Raw genomic sequence first — 16,711 nt, 5'->3', positions numbered from 1 at the left:
TTAAAGTTCACAATGAATCAGGACTTTAACTAAGAGATCAACTAATGGATCTTTTTTTGTCACAGGTGGCAGAAAGCAGCATCCTACCTGAGTGCCTGTCTGGTTGAGCCCGCTGACCTTGACAGTTGTATCAGTCACAGAGAACAATGGAGGGGCAGCCTGGTTATCAGAGAGAAGAAGGTAATGACCACAGAAAATTTGAGCGAGCGTGCGGAAGAAACATTCTGTGTAGTTTTTGCATAATTTATTTCACTTTTGTCTTCTCTCAGTGCAGAGAGACAGAGGAGTTAGAGAAAACTTGGTACAGCAGAGCAGGAGAGCATCCCAGCGGAGAGGTTTTTTTTGTATAGAACACCATGTAATGGTTATAAACAGACGAGAGGGTGCTGGTGACACAGGACTCTGGGGTAACAAAGAGGACGGCTTATTAAAGAGAGGAGGAAAGAGAATGTGGAAAGGGTTGTGGGTATATGTGTGAGGACAATATTTCTGTCTCAGCATGTAGTCATTGAGAAACATGAGCACCAAGATGAAAGCTGGATTTCTCGCAGAGAAAAGAAAGATTAGTCAGCTGTTTTTTTTTTGTGCTTACATGCATCAAGGTACACTTTTGAAAGGCATGATGGTGTCGTGATGCTGTTTTAAAAGCAGCAAAGAAGGGAGAAGGTGTGTGTGAGGTATTAGCTGTTGAGGATTTTTTTCTGTCTTATCTCTGTGGCTGTGTTTCTGTTTCTGTTTGTGCTGTAGAGTGCATGAGAAAAAGCTGCGTCCTTTTGAACTTGCCTGCATACTTGCCTGGGGCTTTTTATTGTTAGCAGTGTAGGTTGTAGGCTGGAGCACACAGCTAGCATAGTTCAGAACTAACAGTGTTTCCCAAACAACCTTCGAAAACCAAGGCTAATCATGGGCCAGGTTAATAATGGGCTAGGTTAATCATCCATATTTGGTCCTTTTTTTTCTCTTATTCAATTCATCTGCAGTACACACAGACTGAATAAAACACAAGGCCATAGTGTCATTTTCCTATATTTTCATGATTAGATTGTTTGACTGAATCTGTCTGAGCTGGTGATTGAGTTTACGGGTATTACTGGAGGCCTTAGAGAGGTCATGGGAAATCGCTCTGCCTTGCTGGCATTGCCCTGAAAAGGTAAACTTGGCCCTCCCTGGCACGGCTCTGCTCTGACTCAACAGTAATTGATTATTGGTCTGGATCTAAGAAAGGACAAGTGTGAGAGAACGCCTCTGGGCAGTATGTATGTAAAGGATAGTGCTGTTGGTACTGAGATCCAGACACAAGTTAATCTGTGCTCTTATATGATTTTCCAAACTTTCGCACCCCACTGTATATATGGAGTCTAAGCTGTAGTGCAGCCACCCACCACTGGGCGGGGCTATAGCTCTGGTTGTTGGCCAATACCATAATGCTATAATTATCTACTACCTCATGTAAACAAGCACAGAAGGCAGATGGCATCATGCAGTTAGGTGCAGTTTGGCAGCATTTAGATCCAGACAATGGAGATAAAGTTTGATGTAGGCTGTGTCCGATTAAACTGGAATGTAACCCCTCAACTGGAGCAATGCATAAACAGCAGATACAGTGGATGATATCCTGCAAGGAAGATTGAGGGCTGGTGGTGCTAACTCTGCTTTGTAAGCCACACTGTGCAACAAATTTGTTTGCTCGCAGCCTCTGTGATCCTGTGTAAAAAAATTATGCTCAACATTGACTGTTTTCTGAGTTTTTTCTCAACTTTAGACAAATTGTTCAGTCTGAAAAAAATATATAATTTCTTTCTATTATAATATATAACAGTCTCTTCAGAGCATACCTCATTCAAAGAGATACACTACCGGTCCAAAGTTATAGAACACCCCAATTTTCCCACTTTTGTATTGAAATCCAAGCGATTCATGTCCATTGAATAGCTTGAAATGGTACAAAGGTAAGTGGTGAACTGTCAGAGGAAAAAAAAAAAGGTAAGATTACCCAAAACTGAAAACATAATGTACATTTTAGAATTATATGAAAGGCCTTTTTCAGGGAACAAGAAATGGGTTACTGTTCTGCAGCAATTGAGGTTAGTCAAGCCTTGAAAGTTGGTGCTACCAATTACTTAGAGGTGTCCCAACTTTCCTTACTTACAACCTCCTCTGTCTGCATACAAGTAGTGTTGAAACACACTGTGGTACCATACCCTCATGAACATCATTTGAACAGTCTTGTACTCCAGAAACTAATGTGTTGCTTAATAGATGGCCAGAAAAAGCTGCCAAAGGTGGCTGCTTCGATGAGTCAAAAGTTTTGACTACATTTTGGTTTATGAATTGATTCCATGATTTATTTTTGAAATTCAATTGTTTATTTGTTTGATGTTTTCATTTCAGAACACAAATAAGACATTGAACTGCATCATTTTCAATAGAAAAATTGAAAAACGGGGGTGTTCTAAAACTTTTGACCGGTAGTGTACATTTATCCTAAAAATGCCAGTCTCTCATTCGTTGTAAGGCTTTTTCCTAAAGTTTGAAGGCAGTCATGTCAGCATACTGTCATCATTGAGTTTTTGAATGACAGGTTTAACATTGCATATTGTTATGATATCTGACTGGCCGTGTAGTGCACTTCATTACCTGGCTTCCCGCAGCTTCACACACTTCCTGGTATCAGTGTGAATAGGCTGAGGTGAGCTGACAGCATTTTTCAGTTGCCACTCTGGAGATTACCTCACACCCACTTGTACTTCTTCCTCATTAAGCAGGAACTCTGGCAGGAGCAGCAGTTTTCTGTCTCTGGATAGAATTGGCCAATTTTGTGCTATTCTTCTCCAGCAATCTGTTTCGCTGCAGTTTCCCTTTATGTCTCACACTGTTGGGATTTTTAAATTGGCTGAGAATTTCAGCTTCCATCTATGCACTGAGCAGACTGTATCAAAAAATAAGTTTCATCTTCAGGATAAAATAAGTTTTTGCTAAGAATATGAAATTATGATTTGTTCACTGTCAATACTTGAATGTGTGTTTTTCTTTTAGAATCACGCAGCTTTGCTTTAAATTGATTAAGGTCTAAGAAATTGGTGGCATGTATTCCATTCGTTGGAGAGAAAAAACTCAAGACTTAAAAAAACTGCAGTACAGAAAAATTCCCTTTTTGGCGTTGATATGATAATATAATGTTGCCTCACAGCAAGACGGTTCCTGGTTCGAATCCTGGGCAGGTGCCTTCCTGTGTAGAGATTGCATGTTCTCCCCTGTGCATGAGTGGCTTCTCTAAGCATTCTCCGGCTTCCTCCCACAGTCCAAAAAACATGCTCACCGGGTTAATTGGTCACTCTAAATTGGCCGTAGGTGTGAGTCAAGCAGCAACCTCCGGTCTCCAAATATGAAGCTCATGCAGAAGTGTTATAAACTGCAATTCATCGAGCATCCGCTTGAGGCTGGCTGCAGAAAGACCAGAAACCACATAGACACCAATTCAAAAAAGACGACCTTTGCAGCATTAATAAACGTGTTTACAGCCTGGTTCAAAAAACGCCTTGGCTCTACGTAGCTAATTTCTCTATAGGCACACACTGTACGGGGGGCAATTTTTTTCTAATGCGACGGTTCAGAAGATATTAAGATTAAGAGTTTTGCCCATTTAAGGACATAACTGACTTGACTGACAGGCGTACTAAGTCCAATATTTATACAGTCTATGGTGTGAGTGTGAACCAGCGGTAGAGTTTAGGAATGTCAATTTTAAGTCTCCATGATCAAACAAAAAAACGTGATCCGGTAAGTTCTTAACAATAAATTAATCGATACTTGATTAGTTGTTAACATCCCTAGTCAAGATGATGGATGGTTGTGTTAATTGGACATTCCCACTTTAATTTACTCTAATGACTTAAGGTTTATTATAATGAAATGCATTTAAAGTATAAAGGTGCTTGCGACTTGCATTTTGGGTTATAAATTGCCTATAAATAGACGGACGTAGTATCCTTGACGTCACCCATCTGTTCCGGAGCGCTGTTTTGAAGCCAATCGTCATCGGGAGCCATATTGGAAATGCTGAACTCAAGCTAACTGCTGTCGAGCTAGTGTGAGGTAAAGAGACCGGCTCTGAGCCTCCTAGCCAACAGCTACAGTGTTCCCGCCTGTCAATCAAGTCGATCATGTCCTTATTTGGGCAAAACTCGTAATCTTAATATCTTCTGAACCGTCGTGTTGGAAAAATGTTTACCCCCCCGTACAGTGTGTGCTGATAGAGAAATTAGCTCTTCAGATCGAAGCCATTTTTTGAACCAGGCTGTAAATTTGTTTTTTATTGCTACAAAGATCGTATTTTTTACCTTGGTGTGTATGTGGTTTCCGGTGTTTCTGCACACTAAAAAAAGTTAAAACAAGAAAATCTAGACAGTCAGATAATTATCCAAGTCAACATACAGTATGAAGCTGCCATGCACTTGACAAAAGTTTACTCCCCTCATCTCTCTTTGCCTCCTGAGCACATAGTCTACAGGAGCAAACATGCAGCTTCTCCTTCAATAAAGTGACCTTTTCTCCGATGTTTTCCTTTGAAGTGAGCCGGCTCCAGCAGTCATCCACTGAAAGCTGCACAGCTGGGGAGCACTGGAACAAAGGAGAACTCCTTAAGGAATAAATGCCTGTCTAAGAACAACCATCACACTACAACTGTGTGATACGCAACATGTCAGCCTAAAAACATTTCTGCACGTGTTCCTTTAACTGTACAGCCATGTGACTGAACAAACCATGGCAAATTTTGATTGAGAGTAAACACTTGATGTCAGCATGATTGTCTGTAATGACACAGCAGGTGGCATTAGGCCTGAACTGACCAAGAGAGCTTGTGTGTAATTTATACAAAAATAAATACACCTGCTGTTTTATGACCTTCCTCTTCCCTTTGTGTTTTTTTGCATCAGTATGTGTCAGAGCTCCGTTTCGATGGCTTTTCTCTGCGCTCTCCTGTGAATCAGATGTCTGACTCCAGCTTCCTGCAAGTCCCATACAACATGACAGACCACAAACTACAGTCTGAGGTGAGTCCCGAGCACTTGACATCGGCTCTTCTTCACCACTTAGCACTTTTTTTGTGAATGGCCCCCAGAGCCAGCTCAAAGCAGAGACAATAGGCTCTCCAGTTTTCCACGCTCCAGGGAGCGCTGGCCCCTTGACCTTAAGAGTGTAGCCCAGAATATAGGATTCAACAACTCACTCACTGCCTTATACATGGTGTGAGAGGAAGAGGAAAGATTTCTGAGTGTGTGGGTCCTGGGTGTAAAACAGAAAACTCATGTTTCCCTATTTTTTTACAACAGAAACAAGGGTAAGAAATTAAAATCTTATTTAACTTCTCAGCCAACGTTCATTTTGAGATTGTGTTCACACAGCATGCCTATGTGCAAAACAGACAGACAGAATTACATGATGAAGGGAGAATGAAAGAGATGGCAGTCACAAGTAGAGCTAGATAGAAAAGGAGTGTTTAAAATCACTGTAAAGTATTAACAACATGAAAACATGTTTCATTGAAATGCAAAGAAAGCTAGCAGCCTGTTGCAACACAACTTACGCTGTTGGTTTTAAAAAAAGTCTTGCCTCTGACAAAGCAAAGAGCCAATCATATTTCAGGATCTGGTGGGGGGGCATCAGGCGGGGCCAACCAGATTTCGAAGAGGCTTTTGAAGGTCTTTGATTTACAGGGTCACTTTTAAAATCAAACCACCTGAAGAGAAAAATTCGCGATGGGCTCAGAGAAGGCTGCTGTTACAAGTTATTTAGTCAAGTGAATCACAGCTTCGTTTTTTTTTTTAAGTACACACGTACAAAAAAAGATAGAACAAATAAAAACAAATTAAGAAAAGTTAAATTAATTAATTAAGAAAAATTAAAAGTCTGTCGGACACGGACCTCCCGGACCAGAATTGTAGTAAGTTGTGCTGCCTTTTCTTCAGACATCTTTGCCACTCTCGTAGTTGTTGTTCTCTGTGATGGTAGCTTGTACTCCGGCTCAACTAACGCGATCAGGTCTTTGAAGCTTTCTCCTTCCACAAAACTTTATGGGAGCATATCTCCAGTTACCATTTTGGTTATTAGCAGGCTCTGGTTTCGTCACAACGACGTGAGTTAACATGGCTAGCAAAAGACGAGACTGCCTGTTATCTGTCTCCGCTGTTTTCTCCTTGTGCTTTAAGCGTATGTGGTTAATCATCAAACTAGTATTTCTATGGTATGCAAGTTAAACGCCACATATCTTGCACTGCACATTAACTGCATCGTTTTTTCGAAGTACTTCCAGACATCACTTTGTTTAGCAAACATGTCGCAGGTGTCGCAGACGGTCTGTTGTGCTTTCTCTTTCGGTGGACTAATGTGCTCCTAAAGTGTTGCCGTAGCTGCCGTAAAACAGTTGTTTTTGCTGAAATCTGGCTCGGTGTGTTCTAAAGCTGAAGCTGTGGCCGGAGAAGTCATACGCTTATATCCCATTAATTATTTTCCTACCTAGTGTATTCAGTTAGGTGAAAACAAAAAGCACATGGTCACACATGTAACGCTGTATGTGTTCAAGTTATGTTGCCAGGTGGGCGAGTAACAAAATGCTATTCGAAGTAATCGTACCAATCCCTACCCTGAACAAAATTTTGACCCCTCTGGTCGAAAAGCAAGTAGTTCCGGGGTTAAGTTCCTGCGGTCGAAAAACAACTTATGCCACCCCTGCAAACGATTAGAGGTGAGATCTTGTGATCTCTGTTATGTTTGTAACTTGCATTCAGTCACCAGTTTCACAGTATTTAGTGAGGACCAGTTGATGGTGGACACATGCAACATACAGAGGCAGGGAAGAATAACACTGCTTGCAATAAACCCATCTTTCAATTACTCCTGGTTTGAAACTTTTGCTAAATATTTGAAAAGTATTTCATGAAAAACAAGCATGAGGTTTGCTTGATTACTCACAGTGCTGTGTTTTTTTGAGATAATACGAACCATACTTTTTAGTTTTCTTCAGAGTAACCTCTTTCTAATTCCCACAATAACAAAATTAATTATGCTAATTGAAGATTTTTTCGCCACTGATATAGCTGCACCCACACCTCAAGCTATTTGCCACAGAAGTAAGTTCAAAAGCGAGCCTGCCGCAGTATGAAGAGCTTCCTGCTTTGAATCTCTCATACAAATCTGTGATTGATTGAATGTTTCTCCTGAAGGGGAAACAGCAGTTAGCTGGCAGAAACACACTCATTCTCTTGATTATATATTCGAGCTGTGAGTGGAGAGTCAGAGGTCTGTAACCAGGGTAAGTCATAACTGCATCTCATTTAACTTTTCCTAACACCTAAGGCGGATGAATTTATGAGGATTATTGGCAGACAATCGCATTGTTGTTTAAAAAGTCCAACTGTTCCCCTCATTAGCGCTTGATTTTTTCCTAGCTGGCAAAGATTTGTTCTCAAACATGCCAGCAGTTTCTCAACAGTAGCAACACAATCTTCTGCCAGAGAGCTCCAGGCCTTGCACTCCATCCAAATGTTGTCAATAAGGAAGTCTTGTTTAAAAAACTCAGGGTTTTCTGAGACGGTTCTTACCTGATGAAATCATTTGTGCGTGTCCATGTTCTTGAACTCTAGGGCAGGTTTTGATTGACAGGATGTAGAGTTTATAATGACTGCATGTTCTGTTAGGGAAGAACTGTTCCTTTTAATCCCAGTTCAACCTACATCTTTCCTCCAAGCTGAAGAGTTGACTCCTTGCACTCTCATCTCTTAATGATTTCTTGTGGCTGGAAGGAAATGAGTTCAAAAGGGTCGCATCCACATTATCCTTTAACTCACATTGAGGAACCTGTGACAGAAGGACCATCAGTCAGATAAATCAAATGTGTATTATCTATTAAAGAACTTCTCATATTTTGGACTTGTAGCCTGAAAACTTGATTTACCATACCAACAAGAGAAACCTATTATTTGCCACTGAGTTTTTTTATGTGTTATGATATTTCCATACATGCATAGCCTTAGTTGAGGTTTATGTTTAAACACTGACTTTTTTAAAATGGCCTTGTCTAATTTGATTTGATGTCTTTATTTCAAATATGTAGAAAAACAATAGAAAAAACACACAAGTAAAGAATACAGGAAAGAAAAATAAACAAATTCCATCTGCAAGCACTGAAATATTTAAATTTACATGTGCGACAAAATGCATTCATACTACACATCTTCATAATCTATCTTCATATTTACGCACCCATTCAAAGCAAACCCCTCATAGTTATCAATCAATCAATCTTTATTTGTATAGCGCCAAATCACAAAAAATGTTTGTTTGTTGTGATTGTCAACAAACAACTCTTTTACAAACATAGCAGGTCTAGACAGTATTCTGTTAAACTATTAACAAAGACCCAACATCAAGACAGGATATGATCCAGTCCCCTCTTACTGACAGGACTTGATCTTATCTAATCTTAATCCACCATCATGAGCATTGCACCTCGCAGTATTCAGCTAGTTACAGTGACAAGGACAAACTTCCTTTTAACAAGCAGAAACCTTGAGCAGAACCAGACTCATGTTAAACAGCCATCTGCCTCGACCGTGTAGGGTTGGAAAGAGGGATAGAGGAGAACAAGCGAGAGAGAGAGATCGATGATAGTGATGAGACGGATAGTAGAAGTAGTAGTAGTAGCTTTTGCAGCTGGAGTCCGGAACGACGTATCAGCTGGAGTCTGGAATGACCAAAGCAGTAGGACTCCGAGGAATCTACGAGACAAGGGAGCTCAGGGACTCCAGAAAGATCTATGGTTAGTTACTTTAATGGCACGGGAAGAGTTAAAGTAAGTAATGGGGGGTGGGGAAGGGGGATGAAATAGGATCTTAGTATGTCAGTTCCCCCAGCAGGCTAAGCCTATTGCAGCATAACTAGAGCTGGTCCAAGCCTGAGCCAGATCTAACTATAAGCTTTATCAAAAAGGAAAGTTTTCAGCCTAATCTTAAAGTAAAGAGGGTGTCTGCCTCCAGGACCCTGACTGGTAGATGATTCCAAAGGAGAGGTGCCAGATAACTGAAGGTTCTACCTCCCATACTACTTTACGAGACTTCAGGTCCGACAAGCAGGCCTGTAACAATTCATTCCAGAATAATTCCATCAGTTCCTTCTGTTTGATATTGATTGGTCAACATTTCAGGGTTGAAAAAGAAGATTTCAGATATTGACACCTTTCTTTTTCAGAGCAACAGTTTAAAACTCAAGCAAGTTCATCTCAGAGTTACATGATACAGAGAAAAGCTTAAAAGCCTCACTCTATCAAAGCTGAAACCATCAGACCCATTAGCAGCATTTTCAAAGTGATTCTAATGCTTTTCCTTCAGCTCCTGATAAATACTTTGAATAATACCAAACAAGTTTTAAGGATGAAGTTGTCAGTTGTTGACTGACCTTTGAATGAGTGAACTTCAGCTTAAGCACTACATTTTACAAATATAACTATGCAATTAGTTGAAAAATGCAGAAAGTGCATTTAAGTGGTCTCCCTCTTTTATTAAACAGCCACTGAAAAAGCCATGAACTCATATGAATCATATCCACAGAGAACTCAGCCCTTTGAGAATAAGACATTAACCCACATAAAAGACTAGAACTATTACATGCTGCAGCAGTGAGCTCTCAGGTTGTATCGTGTGTGACTGCAGTCTAAAAGCTGTATATTAATATTAAATGTTCTAAGAATGAGACTTTCTCTTTCATACCACTTGCTGTACTTTAGTTCTTTAATGAGTTTTCTTATGAAGATTAATATCAGTAACAATAAAACTACACACACTAGTTGTTAAAGCTTGATGTGGGTCCGTAGCACTCATTTATTCTCCTTCAACATCAAAGCATAAACACTAAAGACAATCAGGTGGAAGAATGTTGCGTCTGTTTTGTGAGTATGTGTCTTGGAGCTGATAGTAAGTGTTGTGGTCGCTCTTTCTCAGCTAACACAGCTATTATATAGTAAAACCATGTGTGCTTGTATATGTGTGTGCGAGATGGTAAGTGCTCCTCTTATACGTCCTTTGAGACTTGGACTATGAGGTTTTGTATTTATGTGTGTTTGTGTTGTGTTTGTGTGGGTGTGTGATCTAATCAGATCCCTATATGGAGAAGCAGATGGCAGTGATTGTCTTGGCAAACATTACAAAAAACTCTGAGGACAACAAAACTATCACATTAACTCACTGCTGGGATGAGACACTGTAGAATAACTTGCACTCCCATATTATTTACAGTCTAGACTTTGCTGTCTGTCAGACTTCACTGTCATGGAAAAAACCTGACTCAAACACGTGTGTCCTCAGCTGCCAGAGAGACCATCCTGTGCTGTGTGAGCATCAAACCTGAAGATGTTATTCAAAGTTACGCAGTAGTTACAAAGTAAACTGCAATACGTTTGTTTGCTTCAAGCACACATGAATAAGTAGGGATGGAACATTATTTTCTAATGCTCGAATATTTGTTCACTTATTAAAAATCGAAGAGTTAATGCGAAAATTATCTCATTTTAAAAATAAAATTTTTCATTGTGTTCAATGGTGCCTGGTTGTAATATGGTATTCCCGCCAGATGGTGGCTATATAGCGTCTTAAAGCTTTTTGCTAACTGCTTTAAGTAGCTAACATGGACTGTATAATAAATGGACGTAGTATCAGTGATATCCGTGAGTATCCTGAGCGCTTTTTTGAAGCCAATCATCAGCGGGTGCCATATTGGTATTGCTGAACACAGTCAAACTTCATCTGAGCTAGTGCGGGGTAAAGAGGCGGGCCTTAAGTCTTTTCGCTAACAGCTACAGGGTGCCCGCCTGTCAATCAAGTCAGTCATTTCCTTATTTGGGCTAAACTCGTAAGTTTAATAACTTTGAAAATACAGTTCTAAACCCTTTGATAGATGTAACCTGGCTACAATAATTTAAATAAGCATTAATGCTGGAACAATCATTTCATTGTGGTAAACACATGTAACATGGCACTACAGCAAGCTGGAAACACATCATATTTTTAGACAACGAACATCTTTATTCTGCTGCTATGGGTGTGCAGGACTCCAGCGGCAACAGCTACTAGTCTACTACTACTAAAATCCATCTCATAACTATCATCGCTCTCTCTTTCTCTTAATCTCCTCTATCCCTCTTACCAACCTCAACTTGGTCGAGGCAGGTGGCTGTCTAACATGAGTCTGGTTCTGCTCGAGGTTTCTGCCTGTTAAAAGTTTTTCCTTGCTACTGTAACTAGCTAAACACAGCGAGTGGCAATGCTCATGGTGGATTAAGATGAGGTAAGATCGAGTCCTGTCAGTAAGAGGGGACTGGATCTTATTCTGTCTTGATGTTGGGTCTTTGTTAATAATTTAATATAGAGTATGGTCTAGACCTGTTATGTTAGTAAAAGCATTTTGAGATAACATTTCTTGTGATTTGGTGCTATACAAATTAAGGTTGATTGATTACATCTCACACAAAAAGGACACTGTTTTTTTTATCTGTCTAAAAAATCATCTTAAATAACTTGCTCTATACAACGGTGGTGTTGTCCAATCTCTTTTTGTTCATTCATCCACCATATTTCAAAGTTTATGGAGGACATTTCTCTGAATTACATTGTGAGAGTCACCCTTTTTATTCTTAACTTTACTCTCAGGGAGCTGTCGATGAGAACAACTTTTTATTATCGGTGAATATTCTCCTGCTACCCTACAGCATTGGTTGACATTTAGTCCTGGAGAGTTTTATAAAAATCACCTCACCCCTGTCCGTCATGGGAGGGGATCGGCATCACACTGCACTTTCCCTCTAGGATTTTAAACTACAAAAATATGCATTCAAAACCTCCCCCTTTTCCTCATTCCCTAAACCTGCTGTAATAGCCATTCATCAGCCTGTCACTGTTAGAAGCATCCTCTTTCTTTAGTAAAAATGCACCAACTTCTGTGCTTGTTGATGCCTACTTTTGTAAGGCACCACAAAATACACAAGAAAAAAAATACAAAAACGGTGCTCTAATGACATGATGGCTGAAATTGAAGTGTCACGCAAATTCAATAGTTTCTTTGTTGGCATGGAAGTAAAAGCTTTCTATATGGTTTATAAAAGAACAGTGATAGTCAGTGAAGTGCCTTCACAGCAGCCTTTCTATTTGGGTGACTGCTCTACAGTGTTACACGACAATGTGCCGCAATTACTGCTGAGCACTGCACAGTCATTTAGGGAGAAAAGCACATGAGAATTACAGCAATCCACACACAAGACATGAATAGAGATTACAAGTTGTAATGCCACTGAAAAAGAAACTATGTAAACACAAACCCAACATATTTTAACCACAGGCGTGTAAACCAAGACGATTCAAGATTGGAGGTCTTCATGATCTGTGTGTGTCATCTCTTCAGTCCACTGCATAGGAGTGGTATGGACTGGAGAGGACTAAACTTAACAAACATGCTGTAAATCTGTCTGAAATCATTAAAATCTTCAGCTGCTCTTTATCTATAGGACTCTATCAGAAGTAGGTCATTCTTAGTTCCAGATCAATAACTTATGAGGTTGAGATTTCCGGCTCTCCTTGGTGTTCTTGTATTTTCTGTATATGCAAATGACCTATTTTTACTATGTGACTTTTTATTTATATATTATTGATTTTCTCAGAACATAATGAGCTCATTAGGTAAGTAGGACAGCTGCAGAATGTTGAAGTGTAGGCCTCTTTAGAATTGTGACTTACAATGATAAAGTGAAGTGTGAGAATATAAGAGTACTGCGGGCATTGTGTGTGTTTAGGTGGTTGGTCTTAATCATTCCAATGGTGAGAGATTATTTGATGACTGATTAGGTCCTTGATAAGAAGCTGCTCAAGTTTAATTGAATTTAATTTTGTTGTATTTCTAAAGGGAACCATGTGCAATAGTTACAATAGCTTCTCAAGTGTGTAGATTTCCTGCGTTTCTGTTTCTTATTCATATTTGAACAATTGAAACTTCATTATCCTGTTTTGATTCAACAGAAAAAGGGGGTCACTCTTGAAAAAGTTGCAAAACAGTGTAAAATGAAAATCCAGTGTGTTGTTTGCAAAACATTGGAACCCCACATTTCACTGAAAATAGCACAAAGACAACACATCAAATGGTAAATGAGAAAAAGTCATTGTTTTTCTGAAATTGTATCCCCATTTTGAATTTGATTCCAGCAGCACATTGCAAAACATTGGTCATGTTTACCACTCTGTTTCATCACCTCTTCTTTTTACAGCCCTCTGTAAGAATAATTGAGGACGATTGCTGTAATTTTGAAGGTAGAATATTTGACCATTCTTGCGTGTACGCTTTCAGCTGCTCAACAGTTGAGGGTTACCTTTGTCAAGTTGTATGTGTCATAATGTGACAAACATTTTCAATGGGGGACAAGCCAATGATTTCTTGACCAAATTTTAAATGTGCCTCTCCAGACCAGAGGACACTTTTCTACTCTTCCAATCAATCAATCTATCAATCTATCAATCTATCAATCTATCAATCTATCAATCTATCAATCTGTATTTGTGTAGCCAAATCACAACAAACTTTATCTCAAGACGCTTTTCAAACATAGCAGGTCTAGACCTTACTTTATGTTAAATTATTAACAAAGACCCAACATCAAGACAGGATATGATCCAGTCCCCTCATACTCACAGGACTTGATCTTATCTCATCTTAATCCACCATGAGCATTGCACCTCGCAGTATCTAGCTAGTTACAGCGATTTCCTTTTAACAGGCAGAAACCTCGAGCAGAACCAGACTCATGTTAGACAGCCATCTGCCTCCACCGAGTTGGGGTTGGAAAGAGAGATAGATGAGAATAAGAGATAGAGGGAGTGGTGATAGTGATGAGACGAGTAGTAGTAGCTGGTCCCGCTGGAGTCCAGTACGTCTGTATCAGCTGGAGTCCAGAACGTCCAAAGCAGCAGGACGTCTACGGCAGCGACTCAGAGGAACCTACGAGACAAGTTAGCTCAGTGACTCCAGAAAGGTCTATGGTTCTTGACTTAAATGGGACACGGGGATTTAAAGTAAGTGATGGTAGTGAGGGGAGAGGAGTGAGATAGGATACCAGTGTGCTACAGTTTCAGCTTGCATTCGTAGATGCATCAGGAACTCTGTCCACAGATGGTTTTTAAAGTGTTACTAAGCTCATGCAATGATGTCCGCATAATCATGCCTGTTTTTAGAGTAGTGCCATCTCAAGGCAATACATTTTTTTTGGCATGCAGAGATTTCTTCAGATTCTACAATTCTAAAACTCTACCTATAGTTTTGGAAAGTATATCAAATATTAACAGCCTGAAATTAGATAACCCAAGATATTCCCAAAACATGTGAATTAAAGTGGCTACGGATTGTTTACAACGATCACACATGGGGTTTATAGTGGACACAAATTCAGACAGTTTAACTTTGGTCAAGTGTAGTCAGCGGAAATTTTTAAACTGCATAATACTATGTTTCATACATATCGAGTATTTATATATTCTCCCCATCATCTTAGACCAAAGGGTCTCTGAAATGTTCATATCAAAATCTCCATCCCACTGGCTTTTAAGGGTGTCTAGATTTGTCAACCTCTCTCCTATTAGTAGGGAATATGGGGTCTGTTGAACTTTTTAATCATGCTATGTTCTGTAAGTGTGGAATTTCACAGACTCGTTGCATTTTTATGTTCAGATATGTTTTCTTAATTCTTGCACTGTTTGCCAGTGCATTCTTCACAAAGTCAGCCTCTTCAAAATGCCCCTTTTATACCCTGTCATGTTACTAACTTGTTGCTGGGTAACTGAAATTACTCTGAGATGTTCCACCTGGTATGTTTTTCTAACATTTCACAACCTTTCCAGTCTTTTGTTGTCCCTGTCCTAACTCTTTTGAAACATGTTGTTGGCATCAAATTCAAAATTGGCTTCTCATTTTCCAAAAGCAATCAAATATGTAGCTTCAACATTAAAAATGTTGCTATTTTAGCAATTTTTCTATTCAGAATTTACACAGTTTCAAACCTTTTTTGAAAACAGGATTGTTTAATATTTTTTTTTTTCTCTGAAATTGTATCAACAAAAGTCCAAAAGTTTGAATGACGTTCTGTGATTGTTTGATTTTTCAGCATCTGTGTCTTTCTTTGCATTTTTTTCTCCTCATCAAACGCTGTCTGTCTGTGTGTTATGTGTTTGCAGATCTTCCATTACTACGCACCGGTCTTAGATTTGGTCCAATTGGTCGATCCGTCAGACCTGCCCAGCTTTCTTTTCTCCCCTACTCAGTTTGAACTGTATCCTTACTTCAGTTGCAGGTCTCACACAAAAAAAAAACAACCTTGATTTTCTTGATCCACATATAAAGATTTTAATATGATATTGATTTTACGGAGCTTGTAAAGTGTAGCTTGGATTTTTATTTTTTTGTGCTTGCACCTTCTCCTCTCCTCAGCTAAGTATTTTTCCTTCACAAGCAACAAACAGGAGCCTGTGTGGGAAATCAATGAAATCTAAACTTCTACTGGAGCAGCTGAGGTCACTGCGTGGAAAGGTATTGACCTCTGATCTTTGCTCATACATGTACAAATATTTCAGGAAAAAACATGATAAGTTTGACATGGAGTAAATATGCAATTTAAATTAATTCAGACTTAGCTTTCTGTGTACTTTACTCAGAGGAAAAATAATATAATCCTCATTTATGTGATTCATGGGACACTTTGTGTCTCTATCTGCTCTGTGTGTGTCTCCAGGTTGGAGCATTGTTCAGCCTCTCCTGTATAATCACCCCCATCGCCCAGCCTGCAGCCAGCCAACTCAGCTCCACGCGTTGGAGAGAGTCTATCGCCAGGAGACCGAAGTCCTTACCAGGCAAGACTGATTTATTTCCCTTCTTTGGTTTGTATTCTGTTTAATTGCCTTGTTTATGGATGATTGTTTGGTGAAAACTATATCAGAGCAGAGCTATATCAACTTATGTTGGGGAATAATGGTTACTGGGACAGACCGCACACAGAAAATATAGCCATATGTTTAAGACTGTAGAAGGGGGACGTAATCAAGAAGGACAACAAAATCCTGGGGGGAAAAATTCACACAAATCAAACTTCATAAAAGCATTGTGAAACTGAAGTATTTGCTCTACTATAAACATTATAAATATATATTGGAGTTGATATAATGAGAAGTTTAAGTTCTTCCTGCATCATGCTCTAACTAGGTGTGGCCTCTTTTCTTGTGTCTGTGCTCTACAGTCCCTGATGTGGAAGTGAAAGGTGAAAGTGCTCACTACTTCCTGTTAGTTCAGGGCTCTGAGGACATCGAGAGTGGAACCTGCAGGGTCAGGATGTTGCACTCAGACAGCCAAATCAATGGATCTGCTGCCATGGCAACCGTCTCCAGGTTGCTGAGAGAGAAGTCTTTATCATCATCAGGTATATAATGTTTTCATGCTCATAGAAGAGTGTGTGTGTGTGTGTGTGAGTATTCCCGCCTCTGTGTATGTCATAGCTCTTACTGAGTGCTTCAGTGTCGCTATAATTTGCCAAACCTAATTGCAAGACCTTAGACCTTACAGTCTGCGTGAGAGAGTTAGCGTGTTTTTCTGATATTGTACTGCAGGAGTTTTATTTGTGTAGAGAGGTGTTTAG

At 39.6% G+C, this 16,711-nt stretch overlaps 1 protein-coding gene across 2 annotated transcripts in view; it reads left to right on the top strand.

Annotated features, from left to right (window-relative positions):
- The window catches only part of mtbp (MDM2 binding protein), a 41,802-nt gene that overhangs the window by 3,959 nt on the left and 21,132 nt on the right, over window positions 1–16,711 (top strand). For both annotated transcript variants that reach the window (XM_034698316.1, XM_034698315.1), the window contains exons 7-12: window positions 66–180; window positions 4,938–5,054; window positions 15,261–15,355; window positions 15,546–15,612; window positions 15,815–15,932; window positions 16,316–16,495. In XM_034698316.1, coding sequence (XP_034554207.1) covers window positions 66–180; window positions 4,938–5,054; window positions 15,261–15,355; window positions 15,546–15,612; window positions 15,815–15,932; window positions 16,316–16,495 — 692 coding nt within the window. The remainder of the gene's footprint in view (window positions 1–65; window positions 181–4,937; window positions 5,055–15,260; window positions 15,356–15,545; window positions 15,613–15,814; window positions 15,933–16,315; window positions 16,496–16,711) is intronic.

This window comes from Notolabrus celidotus, chromosome 12 (assembly GCF_009762535.1).
Source record: "Notolabrus celidotus isolate fNotCel1 chromosome 12, fNotCel1.pri, whole genome shotgun sequence".
Classification (NCBI taxonomy): Eukaryota; Metazoa; Chordata; class Actinopteri; order Labriformes; family Labridae; genus Notolabrus; species Notolabrus celidotus.
This window is presented reverse-complemented; position numbering and strand designations above follow the sequence as displayed.